The sequence below is a fragment of the Eubalaena glacialis genome, chromosome 11 (assembly GCF_028564815.1).
Source record: "Eubalaena glacialis isolate mEubGla1 chromosome 11, mEubGla1.1.hap2.+ XY, whole genome shotgun sequence".
Lineage (NCBI taxonomy): Eukaryota > Metazoa > Chordata > Mammalia > Artiodactyla > Balaenidae > Eubalaena > Eubalaena glacialis.
In genome coordinates, this window is record NC_083726.1 from 113,719,409 (window position 1) to 113,745,082 (window position 25,674).

At 60.0% G+C, this 25,674-nt stretch overlaps 1 protein-coding gene across 2 annotated transcripts in view; it reads right to left on the reverse strand.

The window, feature by feature from the left end:
• Window positions 1–2,092: 2,092 nt before the first annotated feature.
• Window positions 2,093–25,674, reverse strand: part of TSPAN9 (tetraspanin 9) — a 181,807-nt gene continuing 158,225 nt past the window's right edge. For both annotated transcript variants that reach the window (XM_061205915.1, XM_061205914.1), the window contains 6 exons: window positions 8,774–8,965; window positions 8,344–8,418; window positions 7,086–7,187; window positions 6,289–6,420; window positions 5,854–5,937; window positions 2,093–4,418 (listed from right to left, as the gene is read on the reverse strand). In XM_061205915.1, coding sequence (XP_061061898.1) covers window positions 4,347–4,418; window positions 5,854–5,937; window positions 6,289–6,420; window positions 7,086–7,187; window positions 8,344–8,418; window positions 8,774–8,965 — 657 coding nt within the window. In that variant the 3' untranslated portion in view covers window positions 2,093–4,346. The remainder of the gene's footprint in view (window positions 4,419–5,853; window positions 5,938–6,288; window positions 6,421–7,085; window positions 7,188–8,343; window positions 8,419–8,773; window positions 8,966–25,674) is intronic.

Here is a 25,674-nt window from a genome sequence, read left to right on the forward strand (position 1 = left end):
TAACCACTGTGCCACCAGGGAAGCCCTGGATGTCTTTACATACATGATTTTATTTAGTCCTCGCAGCAAATCTGTAAAATACGTATTGTCCGCATTTTGCAGATGATGAAACCAAGACAAGTTCAGTGAGAACACAGTGCTCGCACGGACACCAACCACGTGCAGAGTGGGAGCCGAGCCCGGTCCTCCCGAACCAGTGCTCTTTCCACCCAGGCGTGGTACCTCTCTAAGGGTGAAAGCTCAGGCGCGACCGACAGCCGATAAAACAGTTGTGGTCAGGAGGGATCTATAGTGCACACAAAGGCATTTCACGAGCTGTGACCCAACACCAACAAAAGGAGAGATTTAGTTACAGCCTGCAGCTCTGCCCATCCACCCCCGGCACGCAAGCTCGCAGCCCGCGAGACCCACGCGGCCTCTGTCTGGTTCCAGAAGTCCTCTCCTGTGGGGGGAGGGGCTCACGCTGGGGGGATGTGACAGGAAGGCTCCTTCTCCCCCCCAGCAAATCTGGTCCATCACCAAGGCTTGTCGGTCCTCCCGTGGGTCCCTGTCATGTTTCCCCCATCCCGCTGGTAACTCCCTTCGTTCTCATGCTGTAGCCAGAGGGATGGCGCTCAAGGGCAGAGCTGAGCCGGTCCTACGGGCTTCAAACCTCTCAGCGGGCACCCACTGCTCTTAGCTTAAAGTTCAAACTCACCCACCGGCTCACAAGTTGCAACCCCTGCCCAGCCCCGCTGGGGGCCTCTGATAACTTGTTCCCGGCCCCTCCCTCCCACACTTACAGGACCCCAGGACTGGCCATCTGTGGCAGGTGGCAGACACCAAGGTGGGAGCTGGCCTCTCGTGCAGCCAGCTCAGGCCGCCGGGACAGGCCCCCAACCCCAGAGACCCCTCCCCGCCCAGCAGATCTGTAGCCTGGGCCCGAGGAGGGGAGGAGAGGTCCTCGCCATGCGCTGTGCGTGGACAAGGCAGGCTGGTCCCTCACACCAACCACCTCGTGAAAAAGTCACAGTCGTGGCTCAGTGGACACAAACACCACAAAGAGACAGGCTGCTTGTGCTTTTGACACGTTATCAGTTTTTATTTAAAAACATGCTAAAAACATGGCGTTCCGTAAGCCAGGACCAGGATGAAGGAAGCACACAGATACGGCATTGCAAGCAGAAAAGTGCACTGAAACCAGCACGCGTGCCCCCCGCTCGGCCACGCTGCCCCAGCGGGCAGGATGTGGGCACAAGCCCCAGGCCTGGCCCTCGAGGGGCCCGGTCAGCGTGGCGAGGCAAGGACACGCCCTGGACTTGGCCTCATGGCGGCGGAGGGGGGATGGGAGAACAGGAACACAAGAGGCCGGCCCTGAAGGGCCGAGGGGCAGGGTGGACCTCAGGTACCCGGCTCCCGCTCTGTCCTGGCTGGGTCCCTGCTGTTAGCACCTCCACCAGTGGTGGGCAGGGGCCGGAGAGGCGGGGACATCCTTTCCATCCACCTGGACCACTCTTTGGCCACCAAAGCAAGGAGGGACGGCCATCTGGTCCAAGTCAAACCAGAACACCTGCATGAGGGTCTGGGGTGGGTCAGCAACCTTTCCAGCGTGAGAGGCCACGACGCAGGCCCACGCTGGAGGGGAGAGAGGAGAGGGCCTCCAGCAGGGGAACAGGGGTCGGCACCTGCTGGGGTCCCCAAGGGCCGTGCTCAGCCCTGCTGGCTCACCTCCCTTGCGAGACGGCTGCAGAGAGAGGCCGAGTGGAGACAGGCACTCCCCTGACGTCTGCAGGACCTTGGCCTTGGGAGTCAACTCTGTATACTACCTGCATCAGACCCCACTGAGCTAACTGTGACCTTGGCAGGGGAGTCGCCAGGGAGGGGTTTCACTCAGGTAGTGCTGCCCACGCGAGCAGGGTCGGGAGAAACTGAGAAGGTGCTGGGCCCCATCACGGACATCACACGGCACGCCTTCTGTGCGGGGTGGGGACCGCTCTGCACGATGGGCGAGGGGCTGGGAGGAGCCCCCCCGCCGCCGTGCGCGGAGCCCGCCGCCCGGTGTGGACTCGCCAAATGACGGAACAGCCAAGCACAGGGTCAGGCGAGAAGGCAGTTTTGGGGGCTGTGGACAAGGTTCTGTGGACAGACGGACGGGGCAGGGGCTGGCGGGAGGAGGGAGCCGGGGGCAAGGGCCCCAGGGCCGGAGGACGCCCCTTAAGCTCCAGAAACATAAGATGCCAGTGAGGCCATACACCCCCAAGGTGCTAGGCTTTTGCTGTTGATCTTAACAAAAATTTTACATTGCATTGATAGGCATAAACAACCCCCCCAAGACAAACCCATTATGCAGCAGTCCCACTGCGCCACTCGAATGCTTGTTTGTGGAGGGTCCCTCGCAGTGGAATGGTGCATCCGCTCTGGGCTCTGCAGACCTGGGCTCCCGGGAGGTGGCTGAAGCTCCTTCCCAGGAAGGCAGGGCCAGAGGGTGGGGAGGGCCGGTCCCCTGTGGCCTCCACCCACGGCCCTGCCCACAGGCTTTCCCATGAGCATCCCCACTCCCGTCTCAGGAGGTGTTCTCTACTCTGCCCAACTCGCGGAGACCACCCTACTCTCCGCTCCCCCGCACCCGAAAGCTCGACTCCCGAACACACCAAAAGTTCTGTACTCCTGGTCCCAACCGTCTTGTACTTAAGGGGAGAAGGGGGTTGCTGGCTGGGTGGCCTGGTCTCAGCCCTTGGAACAGACAGGTGGAGGCTGGGGAGGAGACAGGGCCCCCCCGGGAGGTCAGGGCACCCATCCAAACAGTGCAGAACAAAGGCAGCGCCCAGGTGAAGCCCACCTGGGGAAGTACCAGCTGGTGGGGAACCTTTCCAAGCTCAGCCCCATGGATTCTTGACTTATTTTTTTAACTGCACAACTTGCTTAGACCAGCATGAACCCTAGTGGGGGCACCTCGCTGCAGGCGGATGCCCCCCAACTGTCCATCTCCAGGCCCTGACTCAGGCTGCTTTGTCCTGGGGCTACTGTAACAGGATCCCGTCTGACCTCTCTTGGGTCTTCGGTACTCTTCCTTGGGGTCACAGAGGACGTGATCACCAGTCACCCCAGCATCCATGAACCCCAAGGAAGGAGATGAGGGTCCTGGGACCCGGGTGGACATCCCTCCCTCCCTCCCAGCAGGGAGTCAGCAGCCGAGTGACTCTGGCTGGACCGATCACGGCTCCGCCCTCCCTCTGGTGGTCGTGGGTCCTCTGCTGCTGTCTGAGCAGCTCCACGGGAGGACCGCTTCCCCTTCCAGAAGCAATGTGAGAGAGTGAGCAGCATTTGAACTAGAGAGGTATTTGTCCACGAGTTTCTAGCAGGAATGTCTGTGAAATCACGGGTTTGCAGAACCTGTCGCGGGAATGCCCGCAGGGGTGGAAGGGAGCCTCCCGGGCCCATAGCGGGCAGGAGGGAGGAAGAAGGGAAAAAGAGCTGCTCAGCAGGGACGCGTAAGGACCCACGACCGCTCGGCCTCGTTCCCAGCAAAGCACCCGCGCCCCCAGAGGACCCCCGGCCCTGGCCTCTCACGCGGCCTGGGCCCCGGCAAACGCTGCACCCTGCAGGCCTCGCCCCCGTGCGGCCTCCTGTGCCTCCCTCTCCCCTGCCTCTCCCAGGCTCCCTGCTCCCCCTCCCTCAGTGCATCCTGGCGAGGGCCTCCTGAGTGTGCACAGTGGTCTGTCCTGACAGAAACCGGGCGGACACGCCCTGTCCCCGCCTGTCCCCACCCTCGGAAAGAAAATCAAACCGTTACAGAAATCAACGCAGTAAAAAGTTATAAATCAGAAAGCTAACCCTAAACTTATCCAAGAGATAGTATTCCTGAATAATCGTAATCAGAGTAAAATAAAATAGAAAAGCTACACTGTAAGGTATAAAAAGCCTGGGCGAGATGTTTCCAGGGGCCCGGCCCTGTCCGTGCACCCGCTCTCCAGGTGGCCAGGGGCACCGGGGCCTCCGCCGGGCAGTCTCTCCACCGGGAGGGAGCCCTGCGCCTCCCGCCCCACGCCACGCGGGGACAAAGTGTCAGCGGAGGAAGGACAGGGCAGAAGCGCACCGGTGCCGGGGGGATCCCAGAGCACACCCCCCGCCCACCCTGTCTTCTTTGGCAAATGCACAGGAATCCGGGCGCCCCGGTACCTCGAGGTCTCTGCGCCTTCTCCTCCCTGGCCTCCGCCCGCCGAGAAGGCTGCAGCGGGTGGCGGGGAAGGCGGGCCGGGGCGGCAGGCGCAGGGGTCAGCAGTCTGGAGGGTGCGGGCAGGCGACACAAGCTGAAGGCCTCTCCCCTGGCGCAGTGTCCGCGGGGCCGGGGCGTTCGGCCAGCCCGCTCAGGCATCGTATTTTTTCCCAGTCCGGTGGATGTGCTGGAAGAGGGTCATGGAGAAGGCCATGCCCAGAATCTGAAAGACACGGGGAAGGGGCCTCAGATGGGGGCCACGGGCACCCAGAGCGCGCGAGGCAGCCCCCTGAAGGATGCAGATGCTGGCGGAGTGAGGACGACGCAGAAAAGAGGCCGCACGTGGGGACCTTGACCGCTCGGACTGTCCGTGCGGGACGTCACCGAGCTCCGAGGCCCGGAAACCTGCTGTTTCAGAGCGCTGCGGTGAGGACAGGACCTGACCCTAAGTGGCAGCCGACGAGGAGCTGGGGGCGTGGGGGGGAGCGGCAGGACACTGACAGCCCCCCGCCTCACTTCCGCGGGGTCCTGGGGTACACGGCGTGGCGTCTGACCGCTGCTGCGTTGGGAGGACGTTACCACTCATCTGGGTCCCCTCAGCTCCAGCCCCTGCAGGAAGCCAGCCTGCGGCCTCCCAGGCACCGGCACTCGCCGCGGATCGCACGGCCAGAGACACCGTACTTCCCGCGGCACTCACACTCAAGGTCTGCCCGTGACCTTGGAGACCGAGGGGCCCAGCCTGGCCCCGGCGTCCTGGTCCAGGCCTGGCTGCAGGCAGCCCTGAGCCGAGCCCCACTCTCGGCACCGGAGAGACCCTTGCTCCCGCGAGCCCGTCTTCCGTCAGAGCCCTGAGCAGGGACAGTGGCTTGTCCGCTAAGCTCGGAGGCTCGCAGATAATCAGACGTGGCCAGGCCCGCGGGGTCTAGGGAAGAAAGGGGACTTCGTGCAGGATGCTCATCTTCCCGTGGACGGACCAGTCAGGGTCAGGTGGTCACCAGGGGTAGGAGTTACACACAAGTGGGCAAGGAGGGAGCCCATAATGCTCCCCGAGAAAGGCCGGGGGCTCCTGCTCTCACCATGTCAGCCTTCTCTTCAAGGAGGGAGCCGGGGGCCCCTCCGAGTCCCCCTCCGTCACCCACGCTGGGCCTTGCACAGCACGGCCGCCCGTGAAACACTGGCTAAGGGCAGCGAGCCCTTCCCGAGCACCTCCCCTGTGCGACGTTTCGGGTATTAAACTCATGTAACGCTAAGAAGTGGCCCACGATCACGCCCACTACACGGATGTGTAAACGAAGGCACAGCAGCTAAGCCACTTGCCAGGTCACACGTGTCCCACGGGATGGGACAGACCCCGCGGAGGCCGCCTGTAGGCCTTGCTCACGACTGATGCCTGAGGACTCACCGCCGTTCAGTTCAGTCACAGCGTAAAGGTCCCCGTGCTGTGGGGACAGGCATGTCACAAGCAACCCCATGGGGGCTTCCTGCGATGCCAGCACAGGCCCAAGGCTCAGAGGGATGTGACAATGACACAGCAGCGCCCTGCAGGCTCGCACAGGCCCCGGGGGAGCAGGCCGGGCGGGAAGGGGCGGGGCCGCCCATCGGTCGTGTCTCCCTCAGGCTTTCGGGCTGGGCTGCGTGAGGCTGGGCGGCCCCCTTACCTGCATGGTCAGGACGCACATCCCCACCGTGCCAAGCACGTGCTTATTGTCATCAAACCACGTCTTCACCTTCTCGTAGCAGCCCTGGGGAGCGAGGACCACAGCTTCAGGCGCTGGCGTGACCGTGGGCCCCTCGCCCGGCCCCTACCTCGCTGCGCCTCTGCCCCTGCCCCCAGCCCCGGTCCTCTTGCCTTCGAGCATCTCCCCCAGGGGTTCCGCCTACAAGGCCCCGCCGCACAGCCCCAGACCCCATTCCCCCCGACCTCCGACGCCCCCAGATGTGGGCCCAGATCCCCCACTTCCCACCTGCCTTCTGGCTTCAGGCCTGTGCGTCCCCGCCCGTCCCACATTAAGCCACCTCCTTGGTGGCCCGGGCCACCGTCCCCAGGCTGTCCACCGCACGGACCCCTGGGGTGGGGTGGGGTGCAGCCTCACCGTCCTCCACACGGGGGCGCTGCTGTTGCGCCCACAGCCCTGGGAGTTCTCCATGCAGCAGCGGTCGGGAACCGTGTTCTCCCCGAGCACGGGGTACCAGTCTGTGTAGTCGGTGACACCACAGCACCGCATCTGCAGGGGGAGGGGCACAGCGTCAGACGGGCCACACCCGGTGTCCCCCTTGGGCTTCCCCTGCCACCCAGCCCCCACGGGAGCTGCCGCCTGGAGTTCAGCCTTCTCGTCCCTTCTTTGGGCCTCAGCCGGGCCCAGAGGAGAAAGTGATCGCTCCTTCCTGGAGGCTGGATGGGGAGAAGGCAATGCCGCCTGCCCTCTGAGCTGGGCGCTGGGCGCTGGGCGCTGGGCGCTGGGCGCTGGGCGCTGGGCAGGGCGCTCAGCCCTCCGCTCGCCCACCAGCCCCCTGGCTCTTGGCTTTGTGGATCGTCCCGAGCTGGCTGTAGCACCCAGCCCGCTGGGGCTGTGCTGACTCGTTTCCTCTTAGAACAGAGCCTCCCGATTCATGACAAGGGAGGCAACCCTGTTGCTAAAATAAGTTGTCGTTCGTGCCAAAGCTTCAGAAAGGAAGGGCTTGGACGAGGTGCCCTCTCGATCATCCGTCCTTCCCAGCTCCTTGGGCCCCGCAGCTGCAGGCCACGTCCAGGCCCTGCTTGCCGTCCTCCCCGACCCCCCCACCCCTCTGCGGCTGCCGCACGGTGTCTGACCCAGAGAGCCGGGGTGCCCAGCCGGGTCCCAGAGTCTAAGGCCCAGGCCCAGCCCCCCTGCCCAGCACGACCTCGCACCTCGGCCTGGATGATGTTCCAGGCGTTCTTAAGCCCCACGTTGTTCTCCGAGTTGTACAGCAGCAGGCCTTCCTTCAGGTCCTTCCTGGCGTTCTCGTTCACCTGGCAGGTGAGGGCAGACTCAGGTCGGGGGAGAGCAGGAGGCCGCCCCGCTCCCCAGCTCTCCCAGGTCGGCCAGGACAGCTGGCCACAGCTCTCCCGGGCTGGGGAGGCCCGCTGGGGGCGGGGCGGTGACCCTGGAGAGCCGAGCTCTTCGGGCCAGAGCTGTGACACGGAGGCGGGGACAGCCCAAGCCCCTCAGCTGCCCTGGTCCCAGGACCAGCCCTGCACAGGCCACCCTGCCCCCAGGCCACGACACCCCCCAACGCTGCCCCTGTCGGGACACACCCTGGGAACCGCACGGTACAGATCAGCCATCCCGAGCGTGGGTCCACCTCTGCTTTGTCTGTGAAGTTGGAAAATAACATCTACCTCTGGGATTGTTGTGAGAGTTAAAGGAAAGGACTCCTATAAAGAACTGAAAACAAGGCTGGCCCGCAGGGATCTCTCAGCATTATTCGTGCCTCCTTTTCAGAGATGCAAAGGAACTACTGTTACAACTGCTAAGAGTGCCTCTCCCTCTCAGCGAGGCCCGGGCGCCTCCTTCAGGACCAAGGAGAAGATGGTAACACGGTTCCGGGTACAACACACCCAGCGAGGCCCACCGAGGCCGAAGCCTGCGCTTGGCCAATCGTTCCTGGTGGTCCCAGAAGAAGTTCCCCAACTTTGCAGGGAACTGTCCAGCCTGGCGGGGTTGCCAGGGGTCCCCGCTCCACCCTCCTGAACCCCCAGTGCAGCCTGGGAGCAGCTGTCTGTCCCCAAAGGTCTCTGGACGTGGAAGCAGAGCTGCCTCCACTGTGAGCCCGACGCACTGTCACCTGGAAGGCTCCCCTGTGCTACCAGTAGGTTACCCTCCTATCACCCAGCCCAGACACCTAGTGAGCTCTGCATCCCTTCCCCACAACTGTGTTTGAATACTCCCAGTGATGGAGAGCTCTCTGTGCCAGAGGCCGTCCGTGGCATCCCTGGGTCATTAGAGGACTCCACTTCCTAAGACTATACAGGGTAATAAGCCCCCCACCAAAACCTCTCCTCTGGGCCCTTCTTAGCTCTCCTCTCCTCACAAGTACGAACTGTCACTGCTTTTCCTCCGGCTTCCCAGACCCACCCCCAGGGCAAATGAAATTCCATACACCCCCTCCCTTCCTGGAAGGCTCACCTTGTCCATGTAGACAAAGAAGAGGGTAATTAATATCAGCTCCGCCAGGAGGATGACCAACAGGACGATGAAAAACTGCAAAGAGAAGGTCCAGGCGTGGGCACGCGGTAGTGGTCATGGCCGGGGACGGGGTGCAAACGGGACGTCAGGGGACAGGTAACACCTAGACCGGATTTCCCAGGTACGGGAGAGGCCACGGCTCCGGAGGACTCCCAGATGGGGAGGGGAGGGACATAAGGCAGACACCAGTCAAGGAGTGGGAGGGGCACCTAGGGCAGGGGTAGCCAATCATGAGGAAGAGGGGTGGGGTCAGGCAAAGACCATTCTAGGAGCTACTTCTCCGGGCTCAGGCTGGGCACCCAGTGGGCTCAGTGGCTCAAATGCAGGGCGATCCAGCGTTCAGAGGGCTGGGGGGGGCGGTCCAACTTACACTCAGGAGGAGGCACCTGTTCTCCTTGATGGCCCCCAGGCAGCCGAGGAAGCCCGTCACCATGACGATGGTGCCTATGGCGATGACGAGGTTGGCTGCAGACAGCGATGGGAAGCTGGGGGAGAAGGTGGCAAAATTGCCTTGGGACACGGAGAGCCAAATGCCCACTCCAAGCAGTCCACAGCCACAGAGCTGGAGAGAAAGGGAAGCCTGTTAGCCCGGCACTGCTCTGGTATCCGTCTCCACAGGACTCAAAGGACTGCGTTTCCCTCCACTGCCCCCACTGCCCCCAGCCCCAACCATGAGACACGGACAGGGTACAGCTGGGTGGTGTGACCTGCACAAAGCCCCCAGCCTCTCCGCGTCAAACGGGATGGCACCAGCTTCTCGAAGCTTGGAGGGTCACGTCAATGAGGACAAATTAAACAAGGCACAGGGAAAGCATGTAACAAGTACGGAAGGTCCTAGCTGCACGTGCATGGCCATGGGGGTCCCACTCAGCAGAGGAGGGCCTGGCGCTCAGGAAGGAGGCGGGGAGGGGCCACGTGGTCATGGAAGCAAGTGAGGGGTTTGGGAGGGAACCACTGAGCCAGTTTCTCAGAGCCAGACCCTGCGGTGACTGGGTCCCGCTGCCCTGACTGGAAGGGCCACTTGCCCACGGTCCTCAGGAGCTGGAAGAACAAATTTCACGCAGATGGAAATAGGAAGGGGCTCCCTGGCCTGGCTGAGGGGCTGGCCGACGTGCAGGGCATGGGTCCCCCGTGGCCTCACCATCCATCCCAGGGAGCAGCCGCCGCCCCCGGCTGGAACCCACTCCGCTCCACGGCACCCCCGGGGCTGCGATGCCCGGGGCTGCAGTTTCCCATCCCCTGGGCTGCAGCTCTCCACAGCAGCCTTGCTTTACACTCCGTAAGCTGACTCTCCCCCCGCTCCCTCCAGGGGCTCAAGGATGTCTCTGGGGTCTGAGGAGCTAGTCAATCGGTCGACAGGTATTTACCGAGTACCTACAGCACAGAGGAGCCACAGCCGCCGCGTTAGGGACCTGCCTTCCCAGGGCCTCCGCTCAGACCAAACGGGAGCCAGGGAAGGGCAGCATCCACCCCAGGCCGTATGCACGGGGGCCAAGTAAGTGGCACAGAGTTCAGGTGCCAGGTGGAGAGGGCAGCCCCTCAGGCACGTGGACAGGGCAGGTGGGGAATGAGACACTACCACCCCACTTCTGGACCGTTGTGAGACTTGAAAAGAAAGAAGGCCCGTGAAGAGGGTGACCAGGGCCAGGCGCCGGCCTCTGGGAGACAGGTCCCGAGCCGGGCGCCGTGCTGCGCCCCCCAGGATGCAAGCCCGTCTCTGCTCTCGAGCTGCCCCCGCTCCGGGGAGCGGACACGTGGCAGTGAGGGCCAGGCGGCCAAGAGCAGGTGGAGAGCGGGAAGACCAGGCACCAGCAGAGGCTGCCCAAGGAGACGACTTCCTCTCTCATCTGCTCCACAAACCGGAATGGAGCGCCTGCTCGTTAAAGCCGGGCCCTGCTCTGAGCACGGGGCGACGGCGGCAACGGCGCCGGCAGAGACCCGCCCTGGGGAAGAGGGGACACACAGGCAAGCACGAGACAGAACTCCAGGTGCCGTGAAGAAAAACAGTCAGGATGAGAAGGAATGCGGGGGCAGGGGGCAGGGAAGGCCCCTCGGGAAGGTGGCACTTGAGGAGGAACCCACAAGAGGGGAAGTAAATAAGCACGCAAATAAGCGGGGGAAGAATGTTCTAGAGGAAACAGCAGTGCAAAGCCCTGGGTGGGGGGAGCCTGGCCTGCCGGGGGCCGGAGGTGACAGGGTGACAGTGGTGGGGGACCGGCGGGTGGGACCTCGCAGGCATCGGGAAAGAAAATGGTGGTGTTCTTGATGGGATGGGAAGCCCGGGAGCAGGACAGGGACGTGATCTGTGATTTCAGTAGGTCACTCTGGCTGCTGTGTGGAGAATAGGGCATCGGAGGGCAAAGTGCGGCGGGCGAGCCATCAGGAGGCCACTGCCGTGACCAGGGGACCAGGCGGGGCTGGAGGGACCTCCAGCGGGAGGCTGTGCAGGAGTGCCGAGAGACGGTCCAATTCGAGATGTATTTGGAAGGGCTTGCTCGGCTTCGACGCATGAGTAGGATTTCGATAAATGAGGAGACGGAAATGTGGTCCAGACGGGGCATGCCGAAAGAAGCGGGGCTACTCCTGCGCGTCACTAAACTGGAGACAGCTCCCAGGGCTGCAGACAGGGAGCCGGCCGAGCGGAGCAGCTGCTGGGGCCCCACGCTGTGGACAGCCGCCCTCGCCCCGTGCCCTGCGGCAGCCCCGCTGGAACGGGGCCGAGTCCGCGGTGTGGGCACACCAGCCCCAGAGCGGCCCCCCACCCAACGGGGCATCCACCCAGCTCAGCCAGGGACTGGGTGCCACCCACACCCGCAACCACCAGGTGGCGCCCCAGGCCGGGTCAGAGCTCTGGGTTTGCAGGAGGGCTCAGAGACTTAGCCAACCTGTCACTGACTCTCCTCAATCCGGTCACTTTCTGTGCTGCCGGCTCAATTGTTCTTTCATTAATCACACCATGGAAATTCATGCTCTCCATGCTGAAGATTTATGGCTCTAAAAGCCAGACCTTGGAATTAATAAGAGGAGACCCCGCTGCTGCCAGGTCACTTGCTACAGGCCAGGTCGCTCGCTACAGGTAAGAAGCCTGGCCTTGGGACCCTGGAGCCGCAGGACGTCCTCCCACCCTGCGCTGGAGACACCGGGCCCCTCGGGACCATCTCCAGGCCCGGGAAAGTCCTCAGGGTACTCGCACCACTTTATATAAGGGACCTCAGCATCCACGGATACCAAGGGACAACTGTCCAGCTCCCTCCCAGCAGCCGGTTCCCACCGGGAGTGGGCCCGGGAGGGTCCCCTTGTGCCTCCCCTCCCCGTATCCCTCGTGGACAGGGGCCCCCATGTGGGAAATCTCAACAGCTCAGAACCTCCAGGAGCCAGTCACCTCTGTGACTGCACACTCCCCAACCTCTGACCTGCTGTGCCAGCTCCCCAGAGCCCGCGGAGCTGCTCCCCGACCGCCACATCTGCTTCCCCCTCACTTCCTGTCTGAGGTCACCTTGCCCCGGGTAAGTCTCAGGTGAGGGCTGCTGCGGACAGCAGGGCAGCCTCCAGCAGCAGCCTGGACCCAAGCCCCGCACCTTCCTCTCAAAGCCACACACCCGTCCCCGCCCCCAAAAGGCCACCGCTGAATGAACGAGGCCCTGCAGGCAACAAGAGGCCCTGCTCACCCCATATCCTCGGCCTCCTGCTGAGATGGAGGGACCCTCTGCTCCCGTCTCTGACCCAAAACCAGCAGAGCCCCCAGACCCTAAGTTCACAGACTAGGACATCACACTGCCAGGCCCAGCCCGGGACCTGGCTTCCCAGCATTTGATGCAGAGCCCCGGCGACACCCCCGCTGAGCCCCCGACGGGTGAGAGGCGCCAGGCCACCGCCTCAGCCCCAAGCCCAGGTCCCAGCCATGCGCCCCTGCCTGCCTCTGGCCTCCGTGTTTCAGCCCAGCCTGCATAGACCTGCCTGAATCCTTTCCCTAAAATGCTTCCTTCATTATGCTGCTCCCCTGTGTGACCCTAAGATTCTTTACCTCTCTGAGGCCCAATGCCCTTTAAAATGTGGCATCTGGACTAGAGAATTTCCCGGCTCAGCCAAGCCTGAGACATGCTGTTCTCACCCCAGTCCGGTGGTCCCACCAGAGCAACTTTACTCCCAGGGGACATCCGGCAATGTCGAGTCTTTTTTGTTGTCACAACTTGGGGCGAGGGTGCTACTGGCACCTGAGTGGTTAGAGGCCAGGGACGCTGCTAAGTGTCCTACAGGGCACAGGGCAGCCCTCACACAACAAAGAGCCATCTGGCCCCAAATGCCGAGAGAGATTGAGAACCCCTGCCCTAGCCCCCTGCCCAAGCCAGGTGTCCACCCCCCAGCTACCGACTCCCTGAGAAGACAGACACCCGAGAAAGAACTGGTGTGTCCCTCCAGGGTGGGGTGCATCCTAGCTCTGAGAGGGACACACACGGGAGGAGGACAGGGCTGGTGAGGGCCGGAGAGGGGCAGCTAGGAGGCTGATGCCCAGGGGGTGGCAATGGCAGCACAAAGGCTTTGCTGGGTGGGAGGGCAAGAGGACAGGAAGCCATCTCTGAAGCCACAGCAGGGGCAGGGACGGCGAGGGACGGATGGGAGGAACGGGGGAGCCGCCCCCCACGGAGGGTGCCCGGCACAGGAAGGAGGCGGGGCCTGCAGGGGCACAGCCAGAGCTCAGCGCTGGAGAGCTCAGCTGGTGGCATTCGGAGAAATTGGCTTCCCAAAGCAGAGGGTTGTATCAGAGACAACCAGCTAGATTCAAGCCCCCCAGCAGGAAGAAACTCCGGGGCGAGGCGGGGTGACTCAAGCACCAGGACCCAGCCAACCGACCAACCCAAAGGCACCCGCCACCCTGCTGCGGTCTGGGCCTGGCTGGCACTCCTCTCTAAGCAGAGGCAGGCCCAGGGGCCACCCTGACCACCGAGCCTCCCTGCCCCTTGCCCCTCCCCCAACCAAGGGCACTTCCAAGTATTTTCCACTCGGGCTCCAAATGAACCCGCATCCAAATGTGAGCAAACCCTTGCATTTGTCCGTTCCCTGCTCTCTACAGGGGCCAGGACCTGGGTCTGTATTGTCCGTTACTAAATCCCCAGGGCCTAGAACAGCGCCTCCCCTTGGCAATGCCCACGGGTCTCCCTCCTCCAGGCTCTCTCTTCAGAAGGGAGAAGGTGCAGGACCCTTCAGAGTCTCAGCATCTTCCTCATCACCCTGGGCCCATCCAACAGATGCACAGCAGGCAGACTGAGGCCCGCAGGCTATGGCCTCATTTATCAAGTCTGCTGTAATTAGCCAACACCCCCATGGCATTTTCCCCATCTTCAGTTGCAACCACATTGATTTGTGGTTTTAATACATGTTTCTGCCGTGTGTCCTTATGTATTTTTCACACAGCATCCCAGTTCTCCGGGAGTGAAACCACAACCTCCCCTGAGTCAACCTCCCCCCTGAGCTTCCTCCCTCACTTGCTTAGAGCCAAAGGGCAGCCACTGCCTGTGTCCCCCACAGCTGCCACCATCTCCCCAACGTGCAGGGAGGCCCTCCCTGGGGTGACCTCCTGTGCCAGGGCTGGACATCCCTGCCTAGCCCTCTGTGTAGACGCGCTGCCCATCTCCACAAAAACACCAGTGCTCCCAGGCCAGGTTCACGTCTCAGCCCTTTCTCTCCCACCGTGGGGCCCAGAACATGCCTGGATACTGCAGAAATATTTGTTCCATGGATGGATGGATGGAGGGATGGGTGGAGGGAAGGAGGGAGGGATGGAGGGAGGGATGGATGGAAGGAGGGAGGGATGGATGGAAGGAGGGATGGATGGAAGGAGGGATGGATGGATGGATGGAGGGAGGGATGGATGGAGGGATGGATGGAAGGAGGGAGGGAGGGATGCACGGATGGATGGAGGGAGGGATGGAGGGAAGGATGGATGGAGGGATGGATGGAAGGAGGGAGGGAGGGAGGGATGAATGGATGGATGGAGGGAGGGAGGGAGGGATGCATGGATGGATGGAGGGAGGGATGGAGGGAAGGATGGATGGAGGGATGGAGGGAGGGAGGGAGGGATGATGGATGGATGGAGGGAGGGAGGGATGGAGGGAGGGATGGATGGAGGGATGGATGGAAGGAGGGAGGGAGGGAGGGATGAATGGATGGATGGAGGGAGGGAGGGAGGGATGCATGGATGGATGGAGGGAGGGATGGAGGGAAGGATGGATGGAGGGATGGAGGGAGGGAGGGAGGGATGATGGATGGATGGAGGGAGGGAGGGATGGAGGGAGGGAGGGATGGAGGGAAGGATGGATGGAGGGATGGAGGGAGGGGTGATGGATGGATGGAGGGAGGGAGGGATGGATGGATGGAGGGAGGGATGGGAGGGGTTGGGAACGGGACCATACCCAGACATACAAACCCACCTGAAAAAGAAGGCCCCCTTTGCACCCTCTTCACCACCCCCGTGCCAAGTTCCCCCCCAACTCCCCCGTAGCCCCTGTTCGCCTGTGTAAGTTGCCTTCTCTACCTGCCCCATCCCCTCAGAGCTCAGCACACCCTCTGGCTACTTTCATCCCCGCGGCCTCTGTGTCTCTGCAGCGCCCCTGCCCCCCACGCTCTCTTTGCTTTGCAGGAGCCCCTCAAACCCTTGGCCTCAGCACGCCCCCGTGTTCTCTATGAGCCAGGGCCAAGTGCAACGTTTAACAGCATTTAATAAATTAGTGGATGTGGAGAATAAAAAAGCAAACAGAAACGACTATAATTTCACAGCCAATGCGCTGGCTGGTAGCGATCCTGCCCGGCCCTGGGAGAAGCCGGCTGCGAGGAACTTCATCACGGGGAGAAGGGGGAAAGGTGTCAGCGCGAGGACTGAGGGGGCGGCTACATCATGTTTCAGCCACCCTTGCCTCTTGGCGGGGGGGGGTGGGCTGCAGCTCATTCAATGTCACGGCCATAAAGGGAGATGGGGGATGACGGACAGTGCTTCCAATTCCACACGGCAGGGACAAAGTCACAGGGACACCTTTGCCAAAGCCACCCGGGAGACAGAAGGATCAGGGCACGGAGCGGGGTGGGCCCCGGTGAGAGGGCTCCTCTGTGCCTGGCCCCAGGGGTCCAGCCTCCCCTTGAGCACCCCGGGGTCCCGGTGCTCACCAGCCAATAACACACTCTGTTCCTTTTTTGCACAGCTCTAATTGGTCAAGAATTCTTCCTTATTAACTCAGGAATCCGCTTCCCCAGGGCTAACGTGCGTCAGTCCTAGTTTTGCCCAGGAAGCCCACCGAGATCAAGTGTGGCAGGACTTGAGGTTCTTGAAGCCCTGTATCTAACAAAAACCTTTCCCAACCTTCTCCTGGCCCATAAAAGGGCTTTTAGGGCTCTCACCCCTGAGTCACCCTCCACTACCGAAAGTTAGGTTCCAGCTGCGGAGGGACCAGCGCAGAGTGCAAGACACCACTCTCCCCCACCGCACGCCGAGCTCTATACCTCTAGTAATGCAGCCTGTGCCGCCCCTGGCTTGGCTGGGAGCCACAGCACAGGTGTGGTTCACATTGAGCTTGCGCATGATTCAAACCAAACAGCGTGATTCCTCGGCCATTCTATTTTTAACCCCACACTTTCTCTCTCAAAGCCTCCAATTTCTTCACAACTTCACAGCCTCCAATATCACCAGCTTGCAGAGGTGACAGGGAGATCACACCCATATTTCTAAGCCTCATTTTCCTCCAAATAAACAGGACATAAAGCATTTGCATATCTAAAACCCAGTTACATTTTGATTATTGCAGAATGAGGTTATTTTTCTATCTAAGATGGTTCTAGGGGAGAGCATTTAAATGCGGCCAAACTTCGGGGATGTTGTATTTGGGAGCTGTTGAGTCTCTGACGTTAATAAAGCTCTTAAGTTACGTGCTTCCCGAGCCCCCTTCTCTCCAGCGAACTTTGCAGGGACATTGGGAACATGGGAACCGCGCCCCCCAATTCACTGGCATACCCTATCGGTTGAGAGGGGCTCCTGCTACAATACCTCTTGCTATCTAAGACTCTTAAAAGTGCTGGGGATGAAAGAGCTGAGAGGGGGGGAGACCCCTCTTGAGACCCTGAGGCCAGCCCTTCCTCCCTCCAGTCGGTTAGGGTCCTGGGTAGGGGTAAATGCACGTACCGCAGCCTTGGCCCCAAGCTGGCTGCACAAAGGGGCTGGTATCCTCTCACCCCAGTGGAGGCAAGGGAGGAGACTGGCTTTGCTGAAGCACTGCCCACCTGTTTGGGCTTCCTGGCCTGGCCTCAGTATGGAGGGCATCTGCCCTGCCTAGGGGCTCACACCAACCAAGGCATCTGTGGGACTGCAGGGTGGCAAGCCCTGTGTCTGTCCCTGGGCCTCAAAGGCCAGGGCAGGGGTGCCAACAGCAGGCCAAGTCTCCACGACAGCTGATGCCCAGGGAGCAAAGGGCAAGGAGTAGAACTGGGGAAGGGGTCTACCTTGGGCTCGCCCAACACGGCCCCTTTAAAGCTCTGGACTTCCACACCGTTCCTGCCTGGGAGAAAGGCTTGCAGGGCAACATGGCTCACCTCCCCTACCTGCACCTGCACCCCAGTTCCCAGGCCATCTGGGCTCCTCAAATCTGACAGCAGGGCCCAAACCAACCTTCTCAGGTGCCAGCCACGGCACCTCAGTCTCGGACTGACCACAGGCCTGCTCACTCGGTGGGGAGATGGAAAGAAAAGGAGGTGGAAACCAGCTCAGAGCCCCCAAGGGTGCCCAAGTAACAGGCCCAGATGGACCACAGAATGATGTGTGGTCAGGATGCCAAGAAGGAACGGGTGCTACAAAGCCCCTGCCAGCCTTGAAAAGGGGGCGTGATCACTCATCATTCTGTCCACACTGACCCAGGCTAACAGTGGCGGCCCTTCCAGGGCGGGCCCACCAGACTGGCAGAGCTGCACGTGCTTCCTGTTCAAGCTGGGGTGGGGTGGGGTGGGTGCAGGGGAGAAGGGACACAAGGGGAACATTGTAACCCAGGGTGCCCAAGCTCGCTCCACGAGGATGGAGCCCCCGGACGGCGGGGTTCTGCTCCCCTCGGGAGAGCACACAGCTGTTTTCCACCCCTGCTCTATACAGGAGAGGAGATGGGCTAAAACAGCAGGCGGCAGGCTCGGGGAAGAGCTTCTCAGACGGAGGAGACAGTCGGCTGTCCTGGCTCCACTGGAGGTTTCTGTTCCCTGAGCCAGTGGGAGGACTGCCCTTCGCTGGGAGCGTCGGGGGAAGGTGACCCCAAACTCCAGAACTTGTCAGCACTCAACAGGACACAGCTTGGAGCCTCGGGCCACCCAAGACCAGCAACTCTTGGGCAGGTGCTAGTGCAAGAATGGGTGCTCTGTGCTGGGGCAGGGGTGTGCACGGAGCCCTCATCACCTGCGCCCCAAGCGCCACGGCTCTGGAGCCGGGAAGGAGCCACGGGGAGCCAGCCTGGACCACAGCGAGAGGCACTGCCTGAGCTCCCAAGGTCACGGTAAGCTGGGAGGGAAAAGCGCCAAGGACTCAGAATACTCGTCAGAGGAGTCTGGAGAAAGGATTTTCCCACCACAGGCATATTTTTTCCCTTCCTGCGTTTGTTTTATTTTGTGTATCTGGGGAGAAAGGTACTCTTGACAGCATCAAAGCACAGAATAATACATGAAGCTGGGGCTGCCTTGGGAGTCAGGGATGGGTTTCAGAAACCTATCTTCAAGGTTCACGTTGAAACTGGGGCCACCTGGGCTTCCCTGAGAAAGCAGAACCGTCCACAGCCCGCATCTCTGGACATGGAGCCCCAGGGGACGGCAATGGTCCAGCCGCCTTTCTGGGATGTCTCTCCGCTGAAAGACTGAGGGAGAAAAAAACACCTCCTCAGCACTCGGGGACACGGAGAGGATGAATGGGATTCTGCCTGCCGAGCCCTTTGTGTTCCTCGGAATATAAATATCGTACAAGGTACTGTGCTATTATTCAGAATCCTCGGAAAATGCAGGGGATACCTTGAATTCACATCACATCTTTCTGGCAAAGAGCTCAAATGATCTGGGAGACTATAACTCACCCTACAGAATGGGGAGGGCGTGGAGATCATTCTCCCTGTTTGAGGAAAGGCGCCCCCAGCCCCCCTAGAGAGGAAGAAGAGTCACGCCATGAAAATACGTCCACTTCGGGGTGCCTCTCATTCGGCAGGGCTGCCTCCATTCGGCCTGCCACAGAACGGAGGCCCTTTAATAATGTAAAGAGCACGGTCTCCCCTGGCTTGAGCTCAGCAAATAACACTCCCTGATTACATGTGTAGATATCGGGAAGGATCGTGGTGGACACCCAGCTCCATCTCTGGCCCCAGGACAGCCGCCCACACACACTTCTGCTAGAAGCCTCGGACGTGGCCAACATGATTGGTCCTCTCTCCAGGGATGCTCTGCCCACAGCCGGATTATTTATACTGCCAGCCGGGAGCCGTGTCCACCCAGGTGGGGATTTGACATTTCTGACATGTTTTGTGGGGGACACAGGCTGGCTAAGTTCGGGTTCCTCTGCCAGAGGTGGCCTCTGCACCAACTTTACGCATCAGCCTGAGACCCCCTCCTCGCCCCGGCCCTGGGCCGACTCTGTCATCTGGTAGAACGGGAGACCCTGGCCCACCTTCTACTCTTTGATGTGCCCACTGCCATTCAGGCCACTCGCTGAAAGCAGCCGGGCCACGGCCTGGCAGGCGAGCGCGCCCAAGGTCACAGAGCTCATTCGGGGAGGAGCTTCACGCCTTGCCCTCACCCACCCGGCGCCTTCCCTGTCTTCACTACCCCCCCGAAGCTGTGTTCCCAGGGACACCAACCATGGGCCCGTGGTTCTGAGTGCTTTGCCCCATCTGCCTCACTTAATCCTCCCAACCCAATGGTGGGGACAGGGGGAGGGCATTTTCGTCCTCCCCGTTCTACACCTGGAAGGGTGAAGGCACAGAGAGGTTAGGTGGTGAAGGAACCCAGGAAATCTGCCTCTGGAAACCATGTTCTGACCCACCAGGCCCCACTGCTTAGACCTAGGGCGTCCCAAATACATCAGAAAGGGGTCCCTGGACATGTCCATGCTTGGAGAGGGGAAGCCCAGCCACTGCGTACGGCGTGCCTGGGACCCACCTGTAGACTGAGAGGGTGGGGAAAGCAGGGATGGTGACAGTGATGGTGGTGACGAGGGTGGTGACGATGACAACGATGATTCTAAGAACACGGATGAGGAAGCTAGCATCCACTGACCCCTAACCCACGCCAGGAACTGTATCAACCCCTTTCCACAAAAGCCAGACAAGGTATCTACAAACAGTAAAAGCTGGAGAGGGTGTGGAGAAAAGGGAACCCTCCTACACTGCTGGTGGGAATGTAAGTCAGTACAGCCACTATGGAGAACAGTATGGAGGTTCCTTAAAAAACTAAAAATAGAGTTACCATATGACTCAGCTATCCCACTCCTGGGCATATACCCGGAGAAAACCATAATTCCAAATGATACATGCACCCCAATGTTCATTGCAGCACTATTTACAAGAGCCAGGACACAGAAGCAAGCTAAATGTCCATCAACAGATGAATGGATAAAGAAGATGTGGTACATATATACAATGGAATATTACTCAGACATAAAAAGGAATGAAATAGTGCCATTTGCAGAGACGTGGGTAGACCCAGAGACTGTCATACAGAGTGAAGTAAGTCAGAAAGAGAAAGACAAGTATCGTATAATATCGCTTATATGTGGAATCTAGAAAAATGGTACAGATGAACTTATTTGCAAAGCAGAAATAGAGACACATGTAGAGAACAAACTTATGGATACTAAGGTGGGATAAACTGGGAGATTGGGATTGACATATACACACTATTGCTACTATGTATAAAATAGATAACTAATGAGAACCTACTGGATAGCACAGGGAACTCTACTCAGTGCTCTGTGGTGACCTAAATGGGAAGGAAATCTAAAAAAGAGGGGATCTACATATATATACTCGTGTAACTGATTCACTTTGCTGTACAGTAGAAACTAACACAACATTGTAAAGCAACTATACTCCAATAAAAATTTTTTAAATAATTTTAAAAAACCAGACAAGGTAGTTCCTATTGTTTCCCCCCACTTTGCAAATGAGAAAACCAAGGCTCAGAGGTTAAGTATCTCACCTGAGCTGGATTTTAATCCAGTCTGATGCGACTCCAACCCTTTGACTGAAGCCTCTCTATGCCTCAGACAAACAAACACACAAACAAAAAAAACCCCAAACTTCATTTTATTAACATTCTCCACTGTAGCCCAGTCTGAGTCAAGGGAGGCGGGGAGGAGCGCAGGGGCCCGGGACACAACCCGGCAGAGGGTGGCGAGTGAGAGCAGGCACAGCTGGAAGGTGGTCTGCCCTGCGTGCCGGCCGGGCGGGTAGAGGCCAGGACCAATCGTTAGGGGTGCCCCCCGCAGGGAGGGGGCACATGTGTTGGGGGCAGACGTCCAGCCAACCTGCACTGCCCACTTTGCTGATTTCACCAGAGTTGCGAAAATTGTTGGCTGTACCTCTGCACAAAGAAGCAAGAAGGAACAAAATAAAGTACTTTGGGGCTCGGTGGACCTTCTTATTGTGCCTCTATTTCCACAACCAGAGGAGCTTGTGCAAACGATTCCCCGCCCCCACCCCGCGCCACGTTTTCCTGGAGGGGGCTTTCACACGCGCCACCCCACACGCTCCCCACAGACCCCTGGACTCGCTACCCCACGTTACAGATGAGGCCGCTGCAGCTCGCGGGGGCCCCGGCCCCATCTTTCGAAGGCCCGTCCCTGCCCGGCGTGGTCAGCAGCCTCATGGGGACATCCACTTCTGACCCACCAGGAAACAGAGCTTCAGAGGAACGCCAGAAGCGACTTGGAGAATTTCCTGTCTTTCGAAAGGAGCGACAGGGACACCCCTCAGCCCAGTCCCTCCGCAGGGGCCTCAGTACCTGCCCTGAGCCGGGCACCATGCTGACCACAGCCACCCAGGAGCAGGACACCCAGCTGGACCAGCAAGACCAGCCGGACAGGCAGCCACGACGCAGAAGAGCACAGGGCCAGTGTGAGGTCTGGGTCGGGGCTACGGACAGCTCTGGCCTTGGTTCAAGTTCGCGGAGCCCTCATGTACCAGCCGGGGGGCGGGAATCTCAGAAAACGACTTTCCAGGGCTTGTTTTTTAAATGGGGAATTCATGGTTCCTACCACATAGAGTTGTAGTTGGGACTGAATGAGATGCACGAAAATAAACTTCCCAGCGTGGTGCTTTTACAAAGCTATAAACGAGGGTCGTTATTAGTACTTATGGCCCTCAGTCCTCATTCATCCTGACTGCTAAGATGGGGCAGAGCGGCTGTTAGCCAGGGGTTCTGCCCAGGCGGCAGCCCCGCGCCCCCATCTCCCAGCCCCCAGCCCCGGGGGGGCCCCCCCACCCATCCAGGCCGCCGCACAGTCAGGCCAGATGCGCGTCCCTCACTCTGCCGCCCCACCCTCCATTCCCCAGCCACCTATCTCCGGGAGGCAGCTTGCTTTCCCGACTGGCGAGCATGCTTTCTTTTGGCAGGGAGCTGCTGCCGTCTGTGCTCTGGACCATAAAACAAGTTTTCATCAATAAATTAAGATAAGCGGAAAGCCAGCTCAAGAGGAGGTGGGCTGAGGCAGGCAGGCGGCGGCGGGCGGGAAGTGGCTCTGGGACCCAGAAGGGGTCGGAGTGAATCCAAAGCAGGACTGGGCTCCCCGCCTCCTCTCCTTGGACCCCAAGGGCCCCCTTCCACCGGGCTCCTGGCGACGGGAGGCTCAGGAAGTCCCCCGCCTCCCTCCACTCCCTTCCATCCTCCAGCAGGTGAGCAAGCGGCAGTGACAGGTAGAGTTAGGTTCTCAGCAACGCTCTGAGCCAAAGTAATGATCGCGATTGCTGCGTCAGACGAGCTAAATCTAATCAGACACGTGCCGCCCAATCACTGACACTGAGACCCACCCCCGAAAATAAAACGTGTTTGGCCAGAGCCTCCCCACTCCTCGGCGGGAGCCCTCGGGCCCCTCACTGCACCTCCCACACCACTGGCTCCCTGTCTGTCTCACTGCACCTCCCACACCACTGGCTCCCTGTCTGTCTCACTGCACCTTCCACACCACTGTCTCCCTGTCTGTCTCACAGCACCCCACCCACCCAAGGAACCGTCCTCTTCCCCCTCTGCACCGTTCTCAGTCCCAGCCAGGGCCTTCGGGTCCCCGCTGACGCCCACCTCCTCCTCCAGGCTGGCCAGCCCCGCCCTGACCCCACCTAACACTCTGCAGTGGCTCTGACCATCTGACCACTCACCAGCCTTGGACCCTTCTCCCAGCCGCCAGTGCTGACCGGGCCGGTGACGCTCCAGCACAATGGCTGCCCGGGGCGGGGTGGGGCGCCTCCCCTCATACCTCTCTGTGTGCATCCCTGGCATCAAGCTGAGCGTTGGGCCAGGTATGGACGGAGCGAGCACAGGGAGGGAGGAGTGCGGGGACGTGGAAGCAAGGCGAGTGCCCAGCTCCGCAACAGGAGCGCCTCCCTAGCCCTGGCGCTAGGACACGCAGCCCGCTTCCGGCCATGACACTGCAACAGGCCAGAGCATATGGCAGGAGAAGGGCCATCTGTCCATCCAGCACCACACGCGGGGAGGCGCGGCACCACATATGTGCAGGACCTAATGGACAGGTGAGCCCTCGGGCAGAGCGGCAGGGTGAACCCCAAACGGCACAGCGCACCGGCCACACGCTGCCAGCGGCTGGAACCACGGGCAAGCCCCTCCCTCCTCTGAGCCTTGGCCCCCACCTTCCAGAGAAAAGGCTGAACCTCACAATATCCCAACCCCTCCAGCCCTGAGGTCCTGGGATCTCACCTCTGCTCCCCCCTCAGCCTGGCTGAGCAACAAGGAAGGTGGCTACATCCACTTTTCAGGTGAGGAGGCGAGGTCTCTGAGGTTGAATGATCTGCCCCGGAGCTGGGAGGCTGGAACCCACCCCCTGCCTCCTCGGGGTGACCCCATGTCCCTCGGGGAAGGCAGCAGGAAGGAAAAGTGGCAGCATTGCACCGGGCCTGAGAAGTGCTGTGTGACTTACCGCCCCCGTGACCCAAATCCCCCAGGTAAGGAAACGGATGCTTGGAGTTGAGACTTGCTCAGGGCCCCATGGTCAAGGGCCCAGGCTGACGCCAAGACAAGAACGGACCACTTAAACACACACAAGCAGCAGGGGGAGCCGGCAGGGCTTCAGGCCATAATGACATGAAATCAAGACTGCTAACTACACCCCAACCTGGATATACATCAGAATCGATCACTTCTGAGCTCAGGCGCTTCCCAAAAGCGGAAGGAGCAGAGGAGTGTGAGTTCTTCGACCAAGTCCAGGCAGGGGGGAGGCCTCCCTCCAAGCAGATCCCAAATGGCTCTCCCTCTCTCCTCCCAGCCCCCTCTTCTGCAGCGCACACACGAGCGGGCGGACAAATGCTCCCCGCATCAAGACCTGGAGAGGAAAGGATGCCACTTCATAAACGGCAAACAGAAAAATAACCTAGATGTGACGTGTGAGATGGTAGGAGCCGAGCACAAAGTTCAATGAACGGAACAGAAACATATTGACAATAGCAAAAGGAAACAATTACCACGCATTTTCATATGAGATCCCATCCCCAGGAATAAATGTGCTCTGGCGTTTGCTTATTCGACAGAAAAAAACGAGCAGTAGCCGGGGAGGGATGAGGACCCAGCATAATGCAGACGCTTGCACTTTGTGGCTCCACATTTCCCCGAAGCTCTGAAAAGAGTGTTTTCAGAGATGGAGGCTGACCCGGGAGTCAGAAGAAATAAAAGAAATAACATTGTAAGTGGAGAGATTTTAGGGTGCTGCCTCCGGGGCACCCACTAAACAGACACCGTCAAATTACCAGGGAGAGGGGCCGCTCCCGTCCACTTGGCAGGTTTGCATCTCGGGAAGTAGACGTTACCAAAAAGAAAAAAAAAAAAAAAAAAAAAGATTTTCCTTGGAGACGGAAGCTTTCAGGTTCATGGTACCAGCTGCTCAGGGGAGCCAGAGTCTGGCTTCATCTCAGGAAAACTCTGACTTCTTTTGCACAAGCAAACCTAAGGCAGTCCTACAGAAAGCGGGTCACCAAGGCCCAGAAAGGCAGGGACCAGTGCTGGGGGAGGGGCACAACAGTCCTGCAGAGCGGTGTGTCATCCGCCTGTGGCCCTGATGCTATGGACACTGGACACACAGGACTTGGGGGAGGACCCTGCCACCTGCACCAGGATGGGGGTCACACTGACTGTGCAGGTACCACACTGCCTCTCGGGTCGCAAAGGGCCCGGGGCCCTTTGCTTGCCCTGACCGTCAGTATTTCTTCTCCGTGGTGCCGTACGCTCTCTGAATGACGTCTTCTGAATCAGGGTGTCTGTCCCAGTCTCTGGAAAACATGCCTCTCCACCTGTCTCCCCATCTATTCCTCTATCCAGGAATCAAAACTTGGATCTGGGGCCAGCGGTTAAGAGCACAGGCTCTGGAGTGAACGCCTGGGCTCTGAATCCCAGCTCTGCCCCTTCCCCAATGTAGCCTCATGCCAGTTGACCTCTGTGACTCTGATTCCTCATCTGTAAAATGGGGATAATAATGCTAACTCCCCCAAACTACGTGTAGTACCTACAAGGTTTGTTGTGGAGATTAAAAAGGAGAAACCTTCTAAAGCCCTGAGAACAAGAACACGGCCTAACGTCATAAATGACGGTCATCAGCACTGTTACCCTTCTGCATCTCGCCCATTCCAAATCCTCCAGCCACACCCCTGCAACTCTCCTGCATCCACCTGGTCCTCTCCACTCCCACGGCCCAGGTCCTGGTCTCATCCCTTTGGCCAGAACACTGAGAAGCACCCCTGTCGGTCACCCCACCTCCCTCCCGCCATCACCACTGCCATCTGAACACTCCACCTGGGGTACATCACGCCTCATCTTCCAGGCCCTGGAGGGCTCCTGCAGCCTGCGGGATGCGGCTGAAGCTTCTCAGCACGGCGTCCATTTGAGACCTCCTGCAGGCTCATCTCTTCATTATTAGCCTGCCAGTATCCCCACAGTCCAGGGCACTGGCCCCTCTGTGATGCACCCCAAGCCTTTGCCTGCGTGCCTGCCTGCCGGCTCTTCCCCGTCAGCCGTGCCCCTCCTGCATCCCAACCAGTCAGCAGTGCCATCCTTCCC